The 27,660-nt window shown below is 48.3% G+C and overlaps 1 protein-coding gene across 1 annotated transcript in view; it reads left to right on the plus strand.

The window, feature by feature from the left end:
* The first annotated feature begins 17,474 nt into the window (after nt 1-17,474).
* PDE2A (phosphodiesterase 2A) overlaps nt 17,475-27,660 on the plus strand; it is a 257,890-nt gene continuing 247,704 nt past the window's right edge. The window contains exon 1 of the mRNA XM_069971912.1: nt 17,475-17,524. Coding sequence (XP_069828013.1) covers nt 17,493-17,524 — 32 coding nt within the window. The 5' untranslated portion in view covers nt 17,475-17,492. The remainder of the gene's footprint in view (nt 17,525-27,660) is intronic.

Raw genomic sequence — 27,660 nt, forward strand, 5'->3', positions numbered from 1 at the left:
CAGCTTGCTGTCAGTATCTGAGACAACATAGAATACATATATAGCAGGGCTCCAGATGGCGACCAAAATGGTCGCCAATGCGACTAATATTTTGCAAATGGCGCCCAGATTTATTAATCTGGGCGCCATTTGCGACTGGCCCCGGCGGCGGCGCGCTGTCTCTAAGTCCGGTCCCCGGCTGATGCGCGGCTGATGCGCGGCTGATGCGCGGCTGATGCGCGGCTGATGCGCGGCTGCCGGGGGTGTCCCGTCCTATCCCCGGCAGCGCGGCGCATCAGTGAGCTGCCTGGGGCCCTGACTTCCGGCACAGGAAGCGCACGTCAGAGACGCTTCCTGTGTCAGAAGTCACAGCCCCGGCGTACAGAGAGCTCACTGACGCGCCGCGCTGCCGGGGATAGGACGGGACACCCCCGGCAGCCACGCATCAGCCGGGGACAGCGTCCGAAGAGGAAGAGGATCGCCGGGGGAGCGGGTTGTCAGGTGAGTTTGTGGTTTTTTTTTTTTTTAAATACTGCTTAGCATAGAGGAGGAGGGGGGGGGCATCTATAATGGGGGGAAGAGAAGGGGGGGCATCTATAATGGGGGGAAGAGAAGGGGGGGCATCTATAATGGGGGGAAGAGAAGGGGGGGCATCTATAATGGGGGGAGAAGAGGGGCCATGTTCAAGGGGGGGAGAGGGGGCTATCTATAAGGGGAGGGGGTATCTATAAAGGGGGGAGAAGAGGGGGCATCTATAATGGGGGGGGAGAGGGGGCATCTATAATGGGGGGGAGGAGGGGGCATCTATAATGGGGGGGGAGGAGGGGGCATCTATAATGGGGGTAGAGGGGGTCATCTATAAGGGGGGGAGAAGAGGGGGCATCTATAATGGGGGGGGAGAGGGGGCATCTATAATGGGGGGGAGAGGGGGCATCTATAATGGGGGGGAGAAGGGGGCATCTATAATGGGGGGGAGGAGGGGGTCATCTATAAGGGGAGGGGGCCATCTATAAGTGTAGGGCAAACTGGCTGCAGACACTGGGAGATAGATATATGCAGAATTATTATTATCAGGGCCCCTCAGGTGTCTGTATTGTAGGGGGTCACTTGCATTAGTCACTAGGTGAGAGATATATCTATCTATATACTCATCTTGTGGGGGGTCACTATGGCTGCAGTCATAAGTCTAGCTCAGTATGTATAGACTGTTGCAAGCTTTTCAAGGGAACCTGTCACCCCCGGTGCCGGGGTGACAGGCTCCCAACCCCCCGTTAGAGCCCCCTATACTCACCTCATCGCGCCGGATCCCGCTTCTGAAGATGGTCGGGTCACGGAGATCTCAGCCGCTGCAGCCCGGCGCGCACACTGAGAGATGAGTCCAACACTCATAGAGAATGACGGAGCGCTGGACTCTCCTGTCATTCTCTGAGCGTTGGACTCATCTCTCAGCGCACGCCGGGCTGCAGCGGCTGAGATCTCCGTGACCCGACCATCTTCAGAAGCGGGATCCGGCGCAATGAGGTGAGTATAGGGGGCTCTAACGGGGGGTCGGGAACCTGTCACCCTGGCACGGGGGTCAACAGGTTCCCTTTAAGTTCAAGTTCAGAAGAGTAAGCCTCATTAAAAGGCTAGCCAAGTGAAGCTGAAGTACTGAGTCAGACTGTATATGGTTGTCAGACTGTATATGGTTGTCAGGTTGCAAGTTTCCATGTTGAACATTTTCAAACTAAGTAAAGAGAGAATCTAAAGGAGGAGGAGGAGGAGGCTGCCGTGGCCTCTGCACACAGTAAGTCCCATGTAACATAACATTAATTTTACATGGTTTAAAATGTTGGCGACCAAATATTCTATTTGGCGCCTAAATTTTTCAGGTTAGGAGCCAATGGCTCCTAGGTAAATTTTTTAGTCTGGAGCCCTGTATAGATTCTGTAGGCCATACAGTTACGGCTGCACAGTCCCCTCTATATACCCATCACTTGTAATAGTCGGGCTATCCTCTGAGTGATGCAGATCCGGGTTCCCATGCGCTGTAGAAGGACAATGATAACGCTGCCCATCTCACATCATGTGTTATATATCTCTTTTATACACATAGGAGCTATCCCCGGCCCCGGCCATCCTGCAGCACCAGCCCCTATGCCAGCTCCTTCCTGGCACCTGAGCGGCACCAATCGATAGTCATCAATATCCCCTAATCTGCTTAATGCAGCACAATCCTCCGCTCAGCTGAGACCATCTGAGAAATGCTGAATAAAGAATTAGAGATGAATGATTAACCCCGAGCGCGCTCCCAGCCCCCGCGTCTGCCAATGATCATCTACATAGAAAATGTACATAGAGATAGCATATAATACACTGTGCATAGTCTGACTACTATACTGTGACTGCTGTAACAATAGAGACTCCATAGTGTGACTGCTCTTACAGTATATACACCCTAGTGTGACCGCTCTTACAGTATATACTCCATAGTGTGACCGCTCTTACAGTATATACACCATAGTGTCACCACTCTTACAGTATATACACTATAGTGTGACCGCTCTTACAGTATATACACCATAGTGTCACCACTCTTACAGTATATACACCGTAGTGTGACCGCTCTTACAGTATATACACCGTAGTGTGACCGCTCTTACAGTATATACACCATAGTGTGACCGCTCTTACAGTATATACACCATAGTGTGACCGCTCTTACAGTATAGACCCCATAGTGTGACCGCTCTTACAGTAGAGACTCCATGGTGTCACCGCTCTTACAGTAGAGATAGTAGTACCAGGTAACACGGACTCATTGAGCCATCTTCTTTCTCCACCTGTTGCGATTCTGGCTGCCAGTGATTTAGCAGCTGCTGCCAGCCACCCCTGACATGATGGATGATGTTATTGCAGTGATCTTTATGCCGGGCAGGTAACCAGGGCACAGGCTGCCAGCAGGAGACACCGTGCCCAGAGAGAGAGAGAGAGCGCAAAGATGTGAGCGCAGGGAGATCTGTCACCACCAATGCTCCTTATAGAGTGTAAGCTCCTGTGGTCAGCACTCCTCCTCCTCCTCCTCTTCTGCTCATTATTACAGACTGGAAACTGTTCTGACTTCCTGGAAAATCATTTGAAAGATTCTTAAAGGGATTGTGTCACCTAGATTTTCTTTTACTGATGAGGCAGATACTAAAACTTGTTCTTTTATTCCGATCAGTTTCTATGTTCTGTCATTTTTTTTTATACGTTTTCACTCTTTGTCCATTGTTATAGGGGCATCCATATCGCCTGCGCTGTTCTTAACAGCATTTAGTGACATGCTTTACAGCAAGACTCATGGGCATAGACAATAGACATACTCTGTCCCCTTGAGATGAATGTGAAACATTACTGAGCGCGCTCTGTGACCTGTGAAGAGGTCATTCCATAGGGAGCTGCTATTGTCTCCCCTATCTACTGGTGTCACATGATGCTGCAATGCTGTACAGATCACTTTACAGCAGCTTCTTCTTATCACTACAGACACAACAGGAAGTCTCAGCTTAGTTTTAGCCCCAGTGGTGAGAATGAGAACTGCAAGATATCACATGTTTCACATAATATTTAAACAGTTCAAGTTATTTCCTTATGACACATTCCCTTTAAGTGCCCGTTTCCTTCCTGACGCACGGGTGCCCTCTCCTCTGCCTGGCGCACGGGTGCCCTCTCCTTCGCCTGGCGCACGGGTGCCCTCTCCTCCGCCTGGCGCACGGGTGCCCTCTCCTCTGCCTGGCACACAGGTGCCCTCTCCTCCGCCTGGCGCACGGGTGCCCTCTCCTTCGCCTGGCGCACGGGTGCCCTCTCCTCCGCCTGGCGCAAGGGTGCCCTCTCCTCCGCCTGGCGCAAGGGTGCCCTCTCCTCCGCCTGGCACACGGGTGCCCTCTCCTCTGCCTGGCGCACAGGTGCCCTCTCCTCCGCCTGGCGCACAGGTGCCCTCTTCTCCGCCTGGCGCACAGGTGCCCTCTCCTCCGCCTGGCGCACGGGTCCCCTCTCCTCCGCCGGGCGCACGAGTGCCCTCTCCTCCCCCTGGCACATGGGTGCCCTCTCCTCCCCCTGGCGCAAGGGTGCCCTCTCTGCCTGGCGCATAGGTGGCCTATCCTCCCCCTGGCGCACGGGTGCCCTCTCCTCCCTCTGGCGCACGGGTGCCCTCTCCTCCCCCTGGCGCACGGGTGCCCTCTCCTCCCCCTGGCGCACGGGTGCCCTCTCCTCCCCCTGGCGCACGGGTGCCCTCTCCTCCCCCTGGCGCACGGGTGCCCTCTCCTCCCCCTGGCGCACGGGTGCCCTCTCCTCCCCCTGGCGCACGGGTGCTCTCTCCTCCCCCTGGCGCAAGGGTGCCCTCTCTGCCTGGCGCACAGGTGGCCTATCCTCCCCCTGGCGCACGGGTGCCCTCTCCTCCCCCTGGCGCACGGGTGCCCTCTCCTCCCCCTGGCGCACGGGTGCCCTCTCCTCCCCCTGGCGCACGGGTGCCCTCTCCTCCCCCTGGCGCACGGGTGCCCTCTCCTCCCCCTGGCGCACGGGTGCCCTCTCCTCCCCCTGGCGCACGGGTGCCCTCTCCTCCCCCTGGCGCACGGGTGCCCTCTTTGCCTGGCGCACAGGTGGCCTATCCTCCCCCTGGCGCACGGGTGCCCTCTCCTCCCCCTGGCGCACGGGTGCCCTCTCCTCCCCCTGGCGCACGGGTGCCCTCTCCTCCCCCTGGCGCACGGGTGCCCTCTCCTCCCCCTGGCGCACGGGTGCCCTCTTATCCGCCCGACGCACACGTGCCTGCTCCTCCGCTTGGCACGCCTATCATTACCGTTGCATTTTCTACAATAATCTTTCCATCTCACAGGTGCTGCCATGGAATTGTTGTGTTTCCATAGCGACCAGCGTCCGTTGTGTCTCCCCCTTACAGCCCCCTATAGTTTAGAGTGAATGGACTGATTGGACTTCTGAGCTCTCAACCATCGCTGGTATTAACTCCTTCCGTGCTGCATAACGTTATACAGAACCATACATTCCTATACAAGAGAGAAGACGACATGAGGGATCACTTAAAGGGGGACTCCATGTGTGAGACTAGATGGGGGGGCTCATCTTATTAGATTTCCTGACACCATCCAGTAGATGCCTCATTAATTGCCGTGGCACAGTGTCAGGCATGATGGGGTTACTCATGTACTGGAGGGGGGGGGGGGTATATAGTTGCAGTGTGGACCTACACTGTTACTTTCACAAGGGACAACAGATCTTTATGGCTGATGAGAGGAAAGCCTTGATTTACCTTTGAGGCCCAGTGTGCATCCGACTGTCTCAGCTTACAAGTACAGGTATCTCTCTCATCTGCACATAGTACTCAGTAAACCCTGCCTCAATTTCCTATTATATGTCTCAATCCAGCTACTGCTAGAGACAGATTGCCCCTGGCAACGGGCAGTGGACAGCAGATTGCAGAATAGGGAGACACTAAGTGGCCAATACTTTATAGCTGGTGTTCTGGGTTATTGATGTGAGTTACCAATAGTTTAAAGATCACATGGAAGAAAGTGGGTTGAAACAGCAGTGACCATGTGAAAAACTGCTGGTGAATATTTAAAGGGATTTTCCGTATAGGAAGTATTACACAAAGCCTTCCTTCCCAACCAATAGGAGCCTCTTCTAGACTGGACAGAGATCTGATGTACAGATCCCATCTATTGTCTGCAGTGGACTGTTCCTTTAAGGGGTGTTTACACTTTTGCCAATTATATTTAATCATCTAATGGATGCAAAATACGAAACTAAAACGAGTTTCCAAACCGACCTCTGTGTGTCTCCAGCTCCGGTGCCGGCCAGTGTCCGTTCATGATTGCATACTCTCATACTTTCCACTCGCCTTGATAACTTACAGAACTGCAGGATCTGACTACATAAGGCTTGTACGTAGTCTGTTACCATGGAGACACACAGGTCTGTACAGTAGCTGTAGATAGAAAACATTTTGTTTTGTTTTACCATTTTGATGCTCTGGCATCAAACTTATTACAAAAGTGTATGCACTCTTTACAGGTAATTTTTAAAGGATTTAAAGGGGTAGTCTACTTCTATAACCTTTCGAGGGAGGGATAGATGGAGCCCCCCACTCTATATGTTTGTATGGGTGGGGGGTCTTATTCCTGGGGACCTTTCCAGCTATTTCAGACCCAGTTCCCCCAGATGCGCTCCGGGGGGGACAGTTCCTTTAAGCCGTTGATCTGATTGAGACTTCCTGTGACTGCGTCCGTGATTTATATTCTGCGAGTTTCTCTGTAAGAAAACACATTGTTGTCGCCGGAGAAGATTTCTGATCACAGAAGAGATTAATCTGAGGGGTGGATTATATTCATCTCTGTGCCGCCAAATCGTCCTTCATGTTATCAAACCCTGAGAAGGCGGCGGAGGTGGTACACAAAGGGCGGCGGGAGGCGGCAGCTCTACAATCAGCAGATCTCCACTGATGGAACTGCAATATCAAGGAGGAGGAAACCTGTGGATGACAGAGGCGGAAAGGTGTAAAGCCAACGCTTAGGGTAAGAATAAAAATGGCCGCTGCTAGGTTTTCATGATGAGCACACCAAGTGGTCAGAAGTGGTACTGCAGGGATAACTTATCAATGGTTTCAGTTACAAAACAGCACACCATGTGGTTGGAGGTGGTGTAGCAGGCCTATCTTTTAAATGGTTGGAGCCGCATAATGGCACACCATGTGGTTGGAGGTGGTATTGTATGTGTAATTCATCAATGGTATTGGTACATGTGGATAGAGGGGGTATTGTATAATTTATTAATGGCGCCAGCACACCTTGTGGTCAGATGTGATATTACACCTAAAACTTATCGGTGTTTTCAGCCATATTGCCCCACACTATGTAGACACTGAATATCATAGAAAAAATGCAATTTTATACCATATGACCGTGTCCTATATGGATATACAACTCTTCAATGACAATATCCCACCATGTTGTCAAGAGAATTAATGCAGTCAGTTAATTTGCATAACAGCACAGATTGTGTGCATGGGTGTGGTATTATAACTAAAACTTATGGACGGCACCCCATGTGGTCTCATGTGGTATTTCTCTTCAAATTTAATATGGTCATATCAGGTCTTACAATAAAAACATCACACACCATGTGTAAAACGTCACAGCACACTCTATGGTTAGGTGTGGTATTGCAGATGTCGCTTATCACTACTATAGACATAACAGCGCACCTTGTGGTCAGATGTGGTATTGCAGAAGGTTATCACTACTATAGACATAACAGCACACCGTGTGGTCAGATGTGGTATTGCAAAAGGTTATCACTACTATAGACATAACTGCACACCTTGTGGTCAGATTGTGGTATTACAACTAAAAGGTCAACAGCTTTATCACCATAACAGCACACCACCATGTGGTTAGTCTTGATATTACAAGTAAAACTAATCAATCATTGAGAACCTATCATGAGAGTGTGCTGACTAATATAATATATTCAGTGCTCTATGGGATTCCAGTATAATATATAGGGTATGTATATATATATCTCCAGATGTATCAATATATCTTCCTTAGTGTTCCCGCGTTCTCCCTTCCCTGAGATTAATGTGTGCCCCACTGTGGCGCCATTCTCCATAATTCTCGGATGTGCGGTGGGTTATTACTTCTCTATCCATCTGATCTATGACTTTAATAATGTTTTTAATCAGACGCTTCCAGCGGCTGCATCGGTCACACTACTATCAATCTGCTATTAATCAGTCTGGGAAGTTTTTGGGAAGTGACCGGGGAAGAAGAGAACGTGATGTTGGCTGATCCTGTGACTGCTGTGGCCTCCGGGCCGGGTCACCCATCACTGACAGCGAGGTCTCCAGCTCTATCTGACCATGGAGGGGGGGTGTGGTGTCACCTGTCCTGCCTGATGTTCTATATAATAGCTAGGAGTGATATCAGGTATTATAGGGGAGACAATAGGGGGCGCTGTGGAGCAGCAGTAAATGTATAGCTGATCCTGTGACTGCTGTGGCCTCCGGGCCGGGTCACCCATCACTGACAGCGAGGTCTCCAGCTCTATCTGACCATGGAGGGGGGAGGGGTATCGTGTCACCTGTCCTGCCTGATGTTCTATATAATAGCTAGGAGTGATATCAGGTATTATAGGGGAGACAATAGGGGGCGCTGTGGAGCAGCAGTAAATGTATAGCTGATCCTGTGACTGCTGTGGCCTCCGGGGCTGGGTCACTGACAGCGAGGTGAGGTCTCCAGCTCTATCAGACCATGGAGGGGGGGTATGGTGTCACCTGTCCTGCCTGATGTTCTATATAATAGCTAGGAGTGATATCAGGTATTATAGGGGAGACAATAGGGGGCGCTGTGGAGCAGTAGTAATCCTATAGCTGATCCTGTGACTGCTGTGGCCTCCGGGGCTGGGTCACTGACAGCGAGGTGAGGTCTCCAGCTCTATCAGACCATGGAGGGGGGGTATGGTGTCACCTGTCCTGCCTGATGTTCTATATAATAGCTAGGAGTGATATCAGGTATTTTAGGGGAGACAATAAGGGGCTGTGGAGCAGCAGTAATCCTATAGGTGACTGGGGTCTTACCATTGCTTTCCATCCTTGAGGGTATCTTGCCCCTTTAAGGACCCCCGCTCTCGGCCATAGTCACCAGTGACCTGTATTTTATGCCGATGTTTTTGTGTCATTTGCTGCAGATTCCATGTTTTTGTAATGAGCTGATATTGAGCCGGAGTTTATACGGCGATGGACGGGGCAGGACCCATCGATCCCATCCAATGTAATAACAGGCAACACACAGGAATCAATATCCCCTCCTGTCATATAGCTGCCACCTCTGTAATTTACAGTGTGGATGGTGGGTCCCCTCTCCATGTCCTGTCTTCTCCGCCACAATCCTGAGGAAGGACTCCATACTCCAGAACGACACCTCTCCCCTATGGTGATAGATGGAAAATTCCTGCAGAACCGGATAGATTACCTGTCATTTCTATATCCAGGAATGACTGGAGCGGAGGGGCCCCCGACCCCTGATATAGGAGGGTCCCCCGACCCCTGATATAGGAGGGTCCCCCGACCCCTGATATAGAAGGGTCCCCCGACCCCTGATATAGGTATATATGTTTTTTATTTGTATAGCGCACACAGATTCCGCAGCGCTTCACCTATCTGTATGTTTTTGGGTGTGGGAGGAAACCGGAGTCCCTGGAGGAAACCCACGCAAACACGGAGAGAACATACAAACTCTTTGCAGATGTTGCTCTTTATCTATACATATATATATATATATATATATATATATATATATATATCCTGAGTTAGAGATCAGCTAGGTGTATATACATTGCGTTGAGTCCCTGGGGTCCGGTGGTCTATAAGTTACTGATTGCTGACCCCAGGGTATATACATTGCACAGTCCTGTATTCCCTGCTAAGTCATGGGGATATGGCCGCTGTGCTGTGCGGGTGGCCTGGGTGTATAATATTATATGATAGGCAGGAGGGGGGAGGTCTGTAAGGTGGCGGCCATGTAATCCTCCCTGGCACTGAGCTCATGTATGATAGACACTGCCAGGACTGATCCCTCCTCCCCGCCCTGTCACATCTGCTGATCCCCACTTACCTGCTGAGCCCTCTCACCGCCGACAGAAAGGGGGAAATTTGTCCCAGTTTGCTCCCTGCAGGAGATCAGCGGCGGCAAATAATGGGATTAGGATCTGCGGAGTCTGCAACCCGCCAGAACTGGGGAACTACACGTGACATCACCAGCAGAGGAGATATATATATATACACAGCAATCACTAAACTCAGGGAGAACAGCGAAATAATCCAATGGAGTCTCCACTGATTGTCACCTACAAAATTTGAATATGCAAAAAAGGGTCCGTGGAGCCTCAGTTACGAGTCTCAAAACACGGGAATAGCCAGATATCCCTCCAGAGAAGGAAGCCCATTGCCAAGGGGTGCCTCCTAGTGGGGAGCGAGAGAGCATGTGATAACACTACAGGGCCCCGCGTGTATATTACTATATAATTATATATGTACAGCTGGTATAACCTGGGTATATAGTGTATATATATGTACAGCTGGTATAACCTGGGTATATAGTGTATATAGTATATATATGTACAGCTGGTATAACCTGGGTATATCCTGTATATAGTATATATATGTACAGCTGGTATAACCTGGGTATATAGTGTATATAGTGTATATATACACTCACCGGCCACTTTATTAGGTACACCTGTCCAACTGCACGTTACCACTTAATTTCTAATCAGCCAATCACATGGCGGCAACTCAGTGCATTTAGGCATGTAGACATGGTCAAGACAATCTCCTGCAGTTCAAACCGAGCATCAGTATGGGGAAGAAAGGTGATTGAGGGCCTTTGAACGTGGCATGGTTGTTGGTGCCAGAAGGGCTGGTCTGAGTATTTCAGAAACTGCTGATCTACTGGGATTTTCACGCACAACCATCTCTAGGGTTTACAGAGAATGGTCCGAAAAAGAAAAAACATCCAGTGAGCGGCAGTTCTGTGGGCGGAAATGCCTTGTTGATGCCAGAGGTCAGAGGAGAATGGGCAGACTGGTTCGAGCTGATAGAAAGGCAACAGTGACTCAAATAGCCAACCGTTACAACCAAGGTAGGCCGAAGAGCATCTCTGAACGCACAGTACACAGTATGGGCTACAGCAGCAGAAGACCACACCGGGTGCCACTCCGCTCAGCTAAGAACAGGAAACTGAGGCTACAATTTGCACAAGCTCATCGAAATTGGACAGTAGAAGACTGGAAAAACGTTGCCTGGTCTGATGAGTCTCGATTTCTGCTGCGACATTCGGATGGTAGGGTCAGAATTTGGCGTCAACAACATGAAAGCATGGATCCATCCTGCCTTGTATCAACGGTTCAGGCTGCTGGTGGTGGTGTCATGGTGTGGGGAATATTTTCTTGGCACTCTTTGGGCCCCTTGGTACCAATTGAGCATGGTTGCAACGCCACAGCCTACCTGAGTATTGTTGCTGACCATGTCCATCCCTTTATGACCACAATGGACCCAACATCTGATGGCTACTTTCAGCAGGACAATGCGCCATGTCATAAAGCTAGAATCATCTCAGACTGGTTTCTTGAACATGACAATGAGGTCACTGTACTCCAATGGCCTCCACAGTCACCAGATCTCAATCCAATAGAGCATCTTTGGGATGTGGTGGAACGGGAGATTGGCATCATGGATGTGCAGCCGACAAATCTGCGGCAACTGTGTGATGTCATCATGTCAATATGGACCAAAATCTCTGAGGAAGCTTCCAGCACCTTGTTGTATCTATGCCACCAAGAATTGAGGCAGTTCTGAAGGCAAAAGGGGGTCCAAACCGTTACTAGCATGGTGTACCTAATAAAGTGGCCGCTGAGTGTATGTACAGTTGGTATAACCTGGATATATCTTATATATAGTATATATATGTACAGCTGGTATATCCTGTATGTAATATGTACACCTGGTATAACCTGGGTATTTCTGTATATAGTATATATATGTACAGCTGGTATAACCTGGGTATATAGTGTATATAATTATATATGTACAGCTGGTATAACCTGGGTATATCCTGTATGTAATATGTACAGCTGGTATAACCTGGGTATATAGTGTATATAGTATATATATGTACAGCTGGTATAACCTGGGTATATAGTGTATATAGTATATATATGTACAGCTGGTATAACCTGGGTATATACTGTATATATATGTACAGCTGGTATAACCTGGGTATATCCTGTATATAATATGTACAGCTGGTATAACCTGGGTATATCCTGTATATAATATGTACAGCTGGTATAACCTGGGTATATCCTGTATGTAATATGTACAGCTTGTATAACCTGGGTATATAGTGTATATAGTATATATATGTACAGCTGGTATAACCTGGGTATATACTGTATATAGTATATATATGTACAGCTGTATATAGTATATATATGTACAGCTGGTATAACCTGGGTTTATACTGTATATAATATGTGCAGCCGGTATAACCTGGGTATAAGTTATACACCTCCTGTATATAGTGGATATATAATCGTCTCCTACGTGAGGCCTTCGGTTCTTCCATCCTCACATAAAAGCGTCTCCGCTCCTTCCCTGGGCCGCGAGGCCTCTGATATATCTCAGTGCGAGTCCTTGGAAGAAGAATAAAGTTATTCCAATAAATGACACCAGAGCGACGGAAGGAGACGAGAGCGGGGGGAGCGCAACGACTGATGGGAGGAACCATTACACTGGGGACGGGGGAGATCAGCCATTCACATAGGAAACATCTAGCAGATTCATTCCTGTATTGTATTCCTTTATCTAAATGAACAGCTAAATGTTGTACTCCTGAACCAGAAGGCTCAGGATGAGCAGAGCTGTAGGGTATAGTGCTGAACCAGAAGGCTCAGGATGAGCAGAGCTGTAGGGTATAGTGCTGAACCAGAAGGCTCAGGATGAGCAGAGCTGTACTGTATAGTGCTTAACCAGAAGGCTCAGGATGAGCAGAGGAGTACGGTATAGTGCTGAACCAGAAGGCTCAGGATGAGCAGAGGAGTACGGTATAGTGCTGAACCAGAAAGCTCAGTATGAGCAGAGCTGTAGGGTATAGTGCTGAACCAGAAGTCTCAGGATGAGCAGAGCTGTAGGGTATAGTGCTGAACCAGAAGGCTCAGGATGAGCAGAGCTGTAGGGTATAGTGCTGAACCAGAAGGCTCAGGATGAGCAGAGCTGTAGGGTATAGTGCTGAACCAGAAGGCTCAGGATGAGCAGAGCTGTACTGTATAGTGCTTAACCAGAAGGCTCAGGATGAGCAGAGGAGTACGGTATAGTGCTGAACCAGAAGGCTCAGGATGAGCAGAGGAGTACGGTATAGTGCTGAACCAGAAAGCTCAGTATGAGCAGAGCTGTAGGGTATAGTGCTGAACCAGAAGTCTCAGGATGAGCAGAGCTGTAGGGTATAGTGCTGAACCAGAAGGCTCAGGATGAGCAGAGCTGTAGGGTATAGTGCTGAACCAGAAGGCTCAGGATGAGCAGAGCTGTACGGTATGGTGCTGAACCAGAAGGCTCAGGATGAGCAGAGGTGTGCTGTATAGTGCTGAACCAGAAGGCTCAGGATGAGCAGAGGAGTACGGTATAGTGCTGAACCAGAAGGCTCTAGATGAGCAGAGGAGTACGGTATAGTGCTGAACCAGAAGGCACAGGATGAGCAGAGCTGTAGGGTATAGTGCTGAACCAGAAGGCTCAGGATGAGCAGAGCTGTACGGTATAGTGCTGAACCAGAAGGCTCAGGATGAGCAGAGGAGTACGGTATAGTGCTGAACCAGAAGGCTCAGGATGAGAAAAGCTGTACGGTATAGTGCTGAACCAGAAGGCTCTGGATGAGCAGAGGAGTATGGTATAGTGCTGAACCAGAAGGCACAGGATGAGCAGAGGAGTACGGTATAGTGCTTAACCAGAAGGCACAGGATGAGCAGAGGAGTACGGTATAGTGCTTAACCAAAAGGCTCAGGATGAGCAGAGCTGTACGGTATAGTGCTTAACCAGAAGGCTCAGGATGAGCAGAGGAGTACGGTATAGTGCTGAACCAGAAAGCTCAGTATGAGCAGAGCTGTAGGGTATAGAGCTGAACCAGAAGGCTCAGGATGAGCAGAGCTGTAGGGTATAGTGCTGAACCAGAAGGCTCAGGATGAGCAGAGCTGTAGGGTAAAGTGCTGAACCAGAAGGCTCAGGATGAGCAGAGCTGTAGGGTAAAGTGCTGAACCAGAAGGCTCAGGATGAGCAGAGCTGTAGGGTAAAGTGCTGAACCAGAAGGCTCAGGATGAGCAGAGCTGTACGGTATAGTGCTTAACCAGAAGGCTCAGGATGAGCAGAGCTGTAGGGTAAAGTGCTGAACCAGAAGGCTGAGGATGAGCAGAGCTGTAGGGTAAAGTGCTGAACCAGAAGGCTCAGGATGAGCAGAGCTGTAGGGTATAGTGCTGAACCAGAAGGCTCAGTATGAGCAGAGCTGTAGGGTATAGAGCTGAACCAGAAGGCTCAGGATGAGCAGAGCTGTACGGTATAGTGCTTAACCAGAAGGCTCAGGATGAGCAGAGCTGTAGGGTAAAGTGCTGAACCAGAAGGCTCAGGATGAGCAGAGCTGTAGGGTAAAGTGCTGAACCAGAAGGCACTGGATGAGCAGAGGAGTACGGTATAGTGCTGAACCAGAAGTCTCAGGATGAGCAGAGGAGTACGGTATAGTGCTGAACCAGAAGGCACAGGATGAGCACATAAAAGCGTCTCCGCTCCTTCCCTGGGCCGCGAGGCCTCTGATATATCTCAGCGCGAGTCCTTGGAAAATGAGAAAAGCTGTACGGTATAGTGCTGAACCAGAAGGCTCAGGATGAGCAGAGCTGTAGGGTATATTGCTGAACCAGAAGGCTCAGCATAAGCAGAGCTGTACGGTATAGTGCTGAACCAGAAGGCTCAGGATGAGCAGAGCTGTACTGTATAGTGCTGGACCAGAAGGCACTGGATGAGCAGAGGTGTGCGGTATAGAGCTGAGCTAGAAGGCTCAGGATGGGCAGAGGTGTGCGGTATAGTGCTGAACCAGAGGGCTCAGGATGAGCAGAGCTGTATGGTATAGTGCTGGACCAGAAGGCTCAGGATGAGCAAAGCTGTACGGTATAGTGCTGAACCAGAAGGCTCAGGATGAGCAGAGGAGTACGGTATAGTGCTGAACCAGAAGGCACAGGTTGAGCAGAACTGTACTGTATAGTGCTGAACCAGAAGGCACAGGATGAGCAGAGCTGTATGGTATAGTGCTGAACCAGAAGGCTCAGGATGAGCAAAGCTGTATGGTATAGTGCTGAACCAGAAGGCTCAGGATGAGCAGAGGTGTGCAGTATAGTGCTGAACCAGAAGACTCAGGATGAGCAGAGCTGTACGGTATAGTGCTGGACCAGAAGGCTCAGGATGGGCAGAGGTGTACGGTATAGTGCTGAACCAGAAGGCACTGGATGAGCAGAGCTGTACGGTATAGTGCTGAACCAGAAGGCTCTGGATGAGCAGAGGAGTACGGTATAGTGCTGGACCAGAAGGCTCAGGATGAGCAGAGGTGTGCGGTATAGAGCAGAACCAGAAGGCCTCTCTGGTTATTTGGCTGGGAATGCTTTTATTCACGGCTTATTACATTACGGCCCATGGAGCGATATAATCAGCCGCGGCTCCCAGGATATACACTGAATATAATCAGCTCCGCCTGACTGTTCTAGAAAACCTGAGAACATTATACTCCAGTCTAGTGTGCTCCTACTGAATATTCAGGGAGCTGCTGTATATACTGTCTGCGGAGCTGTGTATCTAATCCTATCATATGTGATACTGTCTACTGAGCTGTGTATCTAATTCTATCATGTGTGATACTGTCTGACAAGCTGTGTATCTAAACCTTTCATGTGTGATACAGTCTGCTGAGCAGAATTTTCTAATCATATTATGTGTGATACAGTCTGCTTAGCCTCTAGATCTAATTTGATCATATTTGGTACTTTTCTGTATCTAAGCCTATGTGATAGCTGCTGTATCTAAATCTATCATATTTGATACTGTCTGCTGAGCTGTGTATCTAATTCTATTGTGTGATACTGTCCAATGAGCTGTGTATCTAATCCTATGGTGTGTGTGATACTGTCCGATGAGCCTTGTATCTAATCCTATGATGTGTGATACTGTCCGATGAGCTGTGTATCTTATCCTATTGTGTGATACTGTCCGATGAGCAGTGTATCTAATCCTATTGTGTGATACTGTCCGATGAGCAGTGTATCTAATCATATTGTGTGATACTGTCCAATGAGCCGTGTATCTAATCCTATTGTGTGGTACTGTCCAATGAGACGTTTATCTAATCCTATTGTGTGATACTGTCCCATGAGCTGTGTATCTAATTCTATTGTGTGATATTGTCTGATGAGCAGTGTATCTAATCCTATTGTGTGATACTGTCCCATGAGCTGTGTATCTAATCCTATTGTGTGATACTGTCTGCTGAGCTGTGTATCTAATTCTATTGTGTGATGTCTCCTGAGTAGTTGTATCCTATTGTGTGATACTGTCCGATGAGCAGTGTATCTAATCCTATTGTGTGATACTGTCCGATGATCTGTGTATCTAATAGTATTGTGTGATACTGTCCGATGAGCAGTGTATCTAATCTTATGATGTGTGATACAGCCTCCACACTTGGCCGTTCTTCTTTTGCGGCGCTCTCATTGGCTGGCTCTTGGTGCTCGTCTCTATAGAGCAGGAATAATTACAGATAAGAGGCAGATGATGATATATGGTTCTAAGATGCCGGGATCTGGGGTGAGTGCCAGCAGCTGCATCCTCCGAGTCGCCCACTCAGGGCGATACGCCGCCATTCACACTGCAGACAGGGCCTTTTGTATGGCGGCAGCTCTCACCTATAGGGACCCTGCCCCCGCTCACCTGTTATTCTTCACCTTTCTCCGAGCCTCCTTGTCAGCGATCAGCAGATAAAAGCCGGTAATAAAACGAGACCCTCGAGACGACACCGGCGCGAAGCGCGTCAATAGACGGCACTGAATAGCGATAGATTGGCCCCAGGTTGGGCAGGTCCCACACTCATTTTATTAAGACATCTGTAGAAGCGAGAGCGGCGAGGATAATGGCTCCGGAACAAAACGCGTCCGTGTTCACTATAAGCTTCTACGTGGTGAAATAGAGGAACTTTTGCGGCGAACCTGATGTAATACTTTCCACTGAAACTTCTAGCGGAACGCTGACCGGCCGGCCTGTATACTAGGAATGGCCAGTATATATATTTAATGTCAGTATATAGAGCCCCCGTGTATTGTATAGTATACGCCATCTGCTGCAGTATCTGAACACGTTACTATGGCTGACTGTATGGCGACATCTCCGGCACTATGGAGGGTCCGTTCTGGGGTCTGCCATCACTGTCCATTGAGCAGGGTCTGCAGATATACACTATTATCCAATGTAAAACTGAGGAGTCTAATGGATCCCTCTGTTATATGGATCCAGAATGTAACCGTATACCCGTCCTCCGATGGGCGGTATACGGTGTGATGCAGACGGGTGCCATCTTGTACCAATGTTTATACCGCTATGAAACTTTATCCTCTAATCCCATGTCTGTGTTGTCCATAGCAACCAGTCACAGCTCCCATAGCAACCAATCGTAGCACAGCTTTCACTTTGTATTCTATGCCTGTAAAATGAAAGCTGAATTGTGATTGGTCGCTTTGTCCTATAGGCCTCATTTATCAAATAGTTGCCATAGCGACCAGTCACAGCTCAGCTTTCACTTCTCATATTGCTTTGGTAAAATGAAAGCTGAGCTGTGATTGGTTACTATGGAAGTTGTGATTGGTTGCTATGGGCAACAAGGATCTCCCCTTTAGGCATTACACACATGTATTTAAACATGGCCGACCATCGCCTCAGGTAAGGACTTCTTCTTCATAGTTCATATAGGCCTCCCCCATAATATAACCCACTCAGAGTATAAGAGACTGAGAGTAGTGGTTTTGCAGCAGCTGGAAAGCGATGAGTTGCTATCTCTTCTATCAGTCTCTGCCGCCATGGCGTGAGGAGTTTTGCAATGGTCGGGGACCCGATGCCTTTCACACGTCTTTCACCTTGCTATCTCCGTATCTTGTTTGCATGAAATACAGAAGATGGGTTCCTTGTGGAGGAGGCCGGGCGCTCGGTCTGCAAACACGGCGGCTAATAGCTTCTACTGACGGCCGCTGTTTACTCTGCTCAATGACTTACAATGGACTTTGCTGAGTTTAATCTCCAAATAACTTACAGGACATTGGTTAGTGGGGTCATACTTTGTATAGACGTGCTAGGAAATGGCCAAGAAGAGAGCAATAACGGACAAGTCACCTGTCAATGCATCAGGAAAAAACATGTTAGTTGTAATACCACATCTGCCCACATGGAGTGCTGTAATGTGATAGATACCAGTACATGTAATACCACATCTGCCCACATGGAGTGCTGTAATGTGATAGATACCATTACCTGTAATACCACATCTGACCACATGGGGTGCTGTAATGTGATAGATACCATTACATGTAATACCACACCTGACCACATGGGGTGCTGTAATGTGATAGATACCAGTACATGTAATACCACACCTGACCACATGGGGTGCTGTAATGTGATAGATACCAGTACATGTAATACCACACCTGACCACATGGGGTGCTGTAATGTGATAGATACCATTACATGTAATACCACACCTGACCACATGTGGTGCTGTAATGTGATAGATACCATTACATGTAATACCACACCTGACCACATGGGGTGCTGTAATGTGATAGATACCAGTACATGTAATACCACACCTGACCACATGGGGTGCTGTAATGTGATAGATACCAGTACATGTAATACCACACCTGACCACATGGGGTGCTGTAATGTGATAGATACCATTACATGTAATACCACACCTGACCATATGGAGTGCTGTAATGTGATAGATACCATTACCTGTAATACCACATCTGACCACATGGGGTGCTGTAATTTGATAGATACCAGTACATGTAATACCACACCTGACCACATGGAGTGCTGTAATGTGATAGATACCAGTACATGTAATACCACACCTGACCACATGGGGTGCTGTAATGTGATAGATACCATTACATGTAATACCACACCTGACCACATGGGGTGCTGTAATGTGATAGATACCATTACATGTAATACCACATCTGACCACATGGGGTGCTGTAATGTGATAGATACCAGTACATGTAATACCACACCTGACCACATGGAGTGCTGTAATGTGATAGATACCAGTACATGTAATACCACACCTGACCATATGGAGTGCTGTAATGTGATAGATACCAGTACATGTAATACCACACCTGACCACATGGGGTGCTGTAATGTGATAGATACCAGTACATGTAATACCACACCTGACCACATGGAGTGCTGTAATGTGATAGATACCAGTACATGTAATACCACACCTGACCATATGGAGTGCTGTAATGTGATAGATACCAGTACATGTAATACCACACCTGACCACATGGGGTGCTGTAATGTGATAGATACCATTACATGTAATACCACACCTGACCACATGGGGTGCTGTAATGTGATAGATACCAGTACATGTAATACCACACCTGACCACATGGGGTGCTGTAATGTGATAGATACCAGTACATGTAATACCACACCTGACCACATGGGGTGCTGTAATTTGATAGATACCAGTACATGTAATACCACACCTGACCATATGGAGTGCTGTAATGTGATAGATACCATTACATGTAATACCACACCTGACCACATGGGGTGCTGTAATGTGATAGATACCATTACCTATAATACCACACCTGACCACATGGGTTGCTGTAATGTGATTAATAGCAGTATATGTAATACCACACCTGACCACACGGGGTGCTGTAATGTGATAGATACCAGTACATGTAATACCACACCTGACCGCATGGGGTGCTGTAATGTGATAGATACCAGTACATGTAATACCACACCTGACCATATGGAGTGCTGTAATGTGATAGATACCATTACATGTAATACCACACCTGACCACATGGGTCGCTGTAATGTGATAGATACCATTACATGTAATACCACACCTGACCACACGGGGTGCTGTAATGTGATAGATACCATTACATGTAATACCACACCTGACCACATGGGGTGCTGTAATGTGATAGATACCATTACCTATAATACCACACCTGACCATATGGAGTGCTGTAATGTGATAGATACCATTACCTATAATACCACACCTGACCACATGGGGTGCTGTAATTTGATTAATATCAGTATATGTAATACCACACCTGACCACATGGGGTGCTGTAATGTGATAGATACCAGTACATGTAATACCACACCTGACCATATGGAGTGCTGTAATGTGATTAATATCAGTACATGTAATACCATATATGACCACATGTGCTTGGTGTTTGATACCATTGCTTGTAATAGCATTTCTACCACCCAGTGTGCTGATATGTGATATTCTACCTTGTAATACCAGGCCTGACCACACAGTGTGCTGTAATGTGATAGTATAGATTGTAATACCAGACCTGACCACACAGTGTTCTGTAATGTGATAGTATAGATTGTAATACCAGACCTGACCACACAGTGAGCTGTTATGTGATAGTATTAATTGTAATACCACACCTGACCACATGAGGTGCTGTTATATGATAGTATTAATTGTAATACCACACCTGACCACATGAGGTGCTGTTATATGATAGTATTGTAATACCACACCTGACCACATGAGGTGCGGTTATATGATACCAGTACATGCAATACCACACCTGACCACATGGGGTGCTGTTATGTGATAGTATAGATTGTAATACCAGGCCTGACCACATGATATGCTGTTTAGCTGGAACAAGTCCATAGCAGAGCTCCACCTAGTGGTAGAGGTATATATTCTATATGTGGTGTGACACAGTGTGGATTGTTTCCTGATGTGTCAGTCTCCGGGAATAACCAGCATTCGGTGTTATGCGGCCACTTGGCACGTGTTACGCTCTGTCCTGTACATTCCATCCGGCTCAGCTGTTCACCATTTCCCAATATATTCGGCTCGGGCTATTCTTACTTGTCCAGTTGGTTTCCTTAATTTTAGCTAAGAAGCCATGTGTCCCCAAAACTGATACAGAAACAGTCTCTGTATTATTTATATAAAGTGTTAGATAAAACAATGAATGCTGGGAATGTCCGAGCAGGGTTTATAATAGTGCTCCCCGAGACACAGACCCTGAGGGTGGCCTTTGTACAGATTGACACCAATTAGGGCCCTTTTACACAGAAAGATTATCTGACAGATTATCTGCCAAAGATTTGAAGCCAAAACCAGGAACAGACTATAAAGAGAGATCAGGTCATACACGAAAGCCTGAGATTTCTCCTCTTTTCAATTCCAGTCCTGGCTTTGGCTTCAAATCTTTGGCAGATAATCTGTCAGATAATCTTTCTGTGTAAAAGGGCCCTTAGGGTGGTATTACACGGGCCGAGCAGGGCCCGATAATACCTGTAAACGAGCAGCGATCTGCTAGATCGTTGCTCGTTTACTGGACCTATTACACGGCCCGATAATCGTTTGACAAGAGCTGCAAGGACATCGTTACCGATGTCCTTGCAGCCCTTGCTAAACTGGCATACATTACCCATCCACGTTCCAGGGCTGCTCCTGCGTCCGCTTCTCCCGGGGGTCCCGCGCGCTCTCTAGCGTCACAGCAGCCTGTCAGCTGGTAGGCCGCTCAGCCAATCACAGGCCGGGACCGCCGCGGCCTGTGATTGGCTGAGCGGCCTATCAGCTGACAGGCCTCTGTGACGCTAGAGCGCGCGCGGGACGCAGGGAGAAGCGGACGGCAGGAGCAGCCCTGGAACGTGGATGGGTAATGTATATCGTTAGTCGCCGGCCACGCACCGCTATTACACGCAGCGGTGCGCGGTCGGCGCCCGACGAAAATAGGTTCTAAACTTTATCAACGATCAGCCGATGATCGTTGTCATCGGCTGATCGTTGCATTTATTACACGGAGCGATAATCGGCCGAATCGGGCCAATTCGGCCGATTATCGTTCCGTGTAATACCACCCTTAGGGCCCTATTCCACTGGACGATTATCGTTTGCATATCATTAACGATTAACGATCGCAAACGACCACTATTGCGAAAGACCTGAAAACGTTCACTCATTTCCATTGAACGATAATCGTTACTTATGATCGTAATTGCGATCGTTTTTTCTTCGCTATTTATTCGCTATTGCATTCGTATCTATTGCGAACGACCGAACGATGTCTTATTCAACGCGAACGATTTGCGAACGAGCAACGATAAAAATAGGTCCAGGTCTTATAAAGCGATCAACGATTTCTCGTTCGGTCGTTAATCGTTAACTGCATTTCAACCGAACGATTATCGTTTAGATTCGAACGATTTAACGATAATCTGAACGATAATCGTCCAGTGGAATAGGGCCCTTAGACGTTTGCTAGGATGAGTTAGGATTCGCCTAGCTGAAACCTGTAGTACCCCATCAGACCACATGGTGTGCTGTAATGTATCCTGCAATACCCCATCAGAGCACATGGTGCGCTGTAATGTATCCTGCAATACCCCATCAGAGCACATGGTGCGCTGTAATGTATCCTGCAATACCCCATCAGACCACATGGTGCGCTGTAAAGTATTTACCTGCAATACCCCATCAGACCACATGGTGCGCTGTAATGTATCCTGTAATACTCCATCAGACCACATGGTGCGCTGTAATGTATCCTGTAATACTCCATCAGACCACATGGTGCGCTGTAATGTATCCTGCAATACCCCATCAGACCACATGGTGCGCTGTAATGTATCCTGCAATACCCCATCAGACCACATGGTGCGCTGTAATGTATCCTGCAATACCCCATTAGACCACATGGTGTGCTGTAATGTATCCTGCAATACCCCATCAGACCACATGGTGCGCTGTAATGTATCCTGCAATACCCCATCAGACCACATGGTGCGCTGTAATGTATCCTGCAATACCCCATCAGACCACATGGTGCGCTGTAATGTATCCTGCAATACCCCATCAGACCACATGGTGCGCTGTAATGTATCCTGCAATACCCCATCAGACCACATGGTGCGCTGTAATGTATCCTGCAATACCCCATCAGACCACATGGTGCGCTGTAATGTATATACCTGCAATACCCCATCAGACCACATGGTGCGCTGTAATGTATATACCTGCAATACCCCATCAGACCACATGGTGCGCTGTAATGTATCCTGCAATACCCCATCAGACCACATGGTGCGCTGTAATGTATCCTGCAATACCCCATCAGACCACATGGCGCACCATTTTTTAGAGGGGTATATTGCACGGCCATGGTCCGTCAGCTCTTGGCATTGCCTTTCTCTGACCTATGGGGAGCTAATGTCCCATTACAATATACAGTATTGGTTCCTAGACTCACCCCTTGGAGGGAAGGACTCTGTGTGGGTAGCATCTCCATGTTGCCCCTCCTATCTGGCCTCTAGGTGGCAGCGTTGCAGCGCTGATGCTCTGTAGTAAGTCTGCGAGTTCTCCAGACAGATTATTACTACAGATCACTGACAGATCCTTCTACCGTCTCCTCTACTGAGGAACAATTCAATTACAGGAGGTTATAATGTCATTTCTTAAAGGAACACTCCAGGTATACAAGTGTATACACTGTGTTATGTCTAGTGCAGGCCCTGAGGGGTAATGGGCATGGGGGGCTGTGATGTGGCTGATACCATTGCTTGTAATACCACACCGGACCACATGGGGGGCTGTAACGTGATTGTTACTAGTGTATGTAATACCAGGCCTGACCATATGGGGTGCTGTTATGTGGCTGATACCATTGCTTGTAATACCACACCTGACCACATGGGGGGCTGTTATGTGGCTGATACCATTGCTTGTAATACCACACCTGACCACATGGGGGGCTGTTATGTGGCTGATACCATTGCTTGTAATACCTCACCTGACCACATGGGGGGCTGTTATGTGGCTGATACCATTGCTTGTAATACCATACATAACCACATGGGGGGCTGTTATGTGGCTGATACCATTGCTTGTAATACCTCACCTGACCACATGGGGGGCTGTGATGTGGCTTATACCATTGCTTGTAATACCTCACCTGACCACATGGGGGGCTGTGATGTGGCTGATACCACTGCGTGTAACCACATGCTGTTGAGTGATTGTAGGTACATGATGTGCTGTAATGGATAGTAATATCATACCTGTCCACATGATGTGTAGGTATGTGGTTGTACTACCAGATCAGACCACATGGGGGCTGATATGTGGCTGATACCATTGCTTGTAATGCCATACATAACCACATGGGGGGCTGTTATGTGGCTGATACCATTGCTTGTAATACCTCACCTGACCACAAGGTGCTGTAACGTGATTGTTGCTAGTGTATGTAATACCAGGCCTGACCACATGGGGGGCTGTTATGTGGCTGATACCATTGCTTGTAATACCATACCTGACCACGTGGGGGGCTGTTATGTGGCTTATACCATTGCTTGTAATACCTCACCTGACCACATGGGGGGCTGATATGTGGCTGATACCATTGCTTGTAATACCACACCTGACCACATGGGGGGCTGTTATGTGGCTGATACCATTGCTTGTAATACCACACCTGACCACATGGGGGGCTGTTATGTGGCTGATACCATTGCTTGTAATACCACACCTGACCACATGGGGGGCTGTAACGTGATTGTTGCTAGTGTATGTAATACCAGGCCTGACCATATGGGGGGCTGTTATGTGGCTGATACCATTGCTTGTAATACCATACCTGACCACATGGTGCTGTAATGTGATTGTTACTAGTGTATGTAATACCAGGCCTGACCACATGGTGTGCTGTTATGTTTATAGTAATATCCTACCTGCCCACATGATGTGTAGGTATGTGGTTGTACTACCAGATCAGACCACATGGGGTGCTGTAATATAATTGAATTCTATTTCACTTGGGTCCCAGAAAGGTCACATGATTGTTCCCCATTTGCAGTGTATCAGCAGCACTTTTGTCCTATGTGAACGTCTCCTGGAGCCGCCTGTTGGTGGTGAGGGGGTCACTAACCCCTCACAAGCCTCATATAGTCATATGAACACCCCATAACATTTCGGCAGGTAGGGGGCACTATCCCCTCCACTCCTGTCCTAGTTTCCAGCATCTCCAGGGCAACGCTGATGGTCCCCGTATGCTTGCCGACTTGTTTCCTTTGTTCTCGGTGACAAGCCGCTGCTTTATCCTCTCTAACTGTGCGGGGGCATGCTGGGCATATACCCCATGCCAGTCCTGGAGCCAGTCCATCAGCACAGAGGGAGCACCAGCAAGGAGTGCAGCTCTGGAGGAGCCTGGAGTATAACTTTTAGAGGAGGTGGGCAGTGTATTGGAGAATGGCATCTTTATGGGTATTATGGTGTGCTTATCCGGGGGAGGGGAGATGGGCAGTGCCATAGAGAGAGAGAAGGCAGCGCCATAGAGAGGGCACATAGAGAGAGGACAGTGCCATATAGAGAGAGAACATAGAGAGGGCAGTGCCATAGAGAGAGAGAGAAGGCAGCGCCATAGAGAGGGCACATAGAGAGAGGACAGTGCCATATAGAGAGAGAACATATAGAGAGGGCAGTGCCATAGAGAGGGCACATAGAGAGAGGACAGTGCCATATAGAGAGAGAACATATAGAGAGGGCAGTGCCATAGAGAGGGCACATAGAGAGAGGACAGTGCCATATAGAGAGAGAACATATAGAGAGGGCAGTGCCATAGAGAGAGAGCAGTGCCATAGAGAGAGCATCCTCATAGAGAGAGAGCAGTGCCATATAGGCAGTTGTGATAGAGTGAGGGGAGACAGTAAGGAGACAGTCATAAGTATGGACTCTCCCAGTCAGGTCTCCACTATAGTCGCTGACCGGCAGCAGGGGTGTTGGCAGGTACCTATGGCTGCATGGAGTCCATAGACACCAGCAGGGTGCCCCCATAATCCCGGCCACTTACATGCCCCCCATAGAGGGGCTGTCACTCCCCCATGCAGCATGTAAGCATGGTGGGATTTTTTTTTACCTTTTGGTCCATTATAGCCATAAAAATAGGATGTGTTACCATTTAAGACTGAACAAAAATGTGAAAGGCTGAATAAAATCCAGCAGTTTATACATGTCAGTGATGCGTCATGTAACACGAGAGCGAGACATACAACAGGCGTGTTCTCATCCTGAGCCACCTGATCCCTATCACCTGTGTATACAGCGAGGAGGGAGAGGAGCAGTGACATGAGATCCGGCTACAGGTAACGTCTGTGTACAGGAAGCTGTGATACCCCCATACTGAGAATACTCTGAGGTTGTATCACTATACTGAGGGGGTGACTACACTGTAACACTGTGCCACTATACTGAGATACCAGGGGGTGACTACACCGTAACACTGTGCCACTATACTGAGATACCAGGGGGTGACTACACTGTAACACTGTGCCACTATACTGAGGTACCAGGGGGTGACTACACCGTAACACTGTGCCACTATACTGAGATACCAGGGGGTGACTACACTGTAACACTGTGCCACTATACTGAGATACCAGGGGGTGACTACACCATAACACTGTGCCACTATACTGAGGTACCAGGGGGTGACTACACCGTAACACTGTGCCACTATACTGAGATACCAGGGGGTGACTACACTGTAACACTGTGCCACTATACTGAGGTACCAGGGGGTGACTACACCGTAACACTGTGCCACTATACTGAGATACCAGGGGGTGACTACACTGTAACACTGTGCCACTATACTGAGGTACCAGGGGGTGACTACACCGTAACACTGTGCCACTATACTGAGATACCAGGGGGTGACTACACTGTAACACTGTGCCACTATACTGAGGTACCAGGGGGTGACTACACCGTAACACTGTGCCACTATACTGAGATACCAGGGGGTGACTACACCGTAACACTGTGCCACTATACTGAGGTACCAGGGGGTGACTACACCGTAACACTGTGCCACTATACTGAAATACCAGGGGGTGACTACACTGTAACACTGTGCCACTATACTGAGATACCAGGGGTGACTACACTGTAACACTGTGCCACTATACTGAGATACCAGGGGTGACTACACTGTAACACTGTGCCACTATACTGAGATACCAGGGGTGACTACACTGTAACACTGTGCCACTATACTGAGATACCAGGGGATGACTACACCGTAACACTGTGCCACTATACTGAGATACCAGGGGTGACTACACCGTAACAGTGTGCCACTATACTGAGATACCAGAGGGTTACTGTACTGTAACACTGTGCTACTATACTGAGATACCAGGGGGTGACTACACCGTAACACTGTGCCACTATACTGAGATACCAGAGGGTTACTGTACTGTAACACTGTGCTACTATACTGAGATACCAGGGGATGACTACACCGTAACACTGTGCCACTATACTGAGATACCAGGGGTGACTACACCGTAACAGTGTGCCACTATACTGAGATACCAGAGGGTTACTGTACTGTAACACTGTGCTACTATACTGAGATACCAGGGGGTGACTACACCGTAACACTGTGCCACTATACTGAGATACCAGGGGGTTACTGTACTGTAACACTGTGCTACTATACTGAGATACCAGGGGGTGACTACACCGTAACACTGTGCCACTATACTGAGATACCAGAGGGTTACTGTACTGTAACACTGTGCTACTATACTGAGATACCAGGGGGTGACTACACTGTAACACTGTGCCACTATACTGAGATACCAGGGGGTGACTATACTGTAACACTGTGCCACTATACAGAGATACCAGGGGGTGACTACACCGTAACACTGTGCCACTATACTGAGATACCAGGGGGTGACTACACCGTAACACTGTGCCACTA

This window comes from Dendropsophus ebraccatus, chromosome 5 (assembly GCF_027789765.1).
Source record: "Dendropsophus ebraccatus isolate aDenEbr1 chromosome 5, aDenEbr1.pat, whole genome shotgun sequence".
Lineage (NCBI taxonomy): Eukaryota > Metazoa > Chordata > Amphibia > Anura > Hylidae > Dendropsophus > Dendropsophus ebraccatus.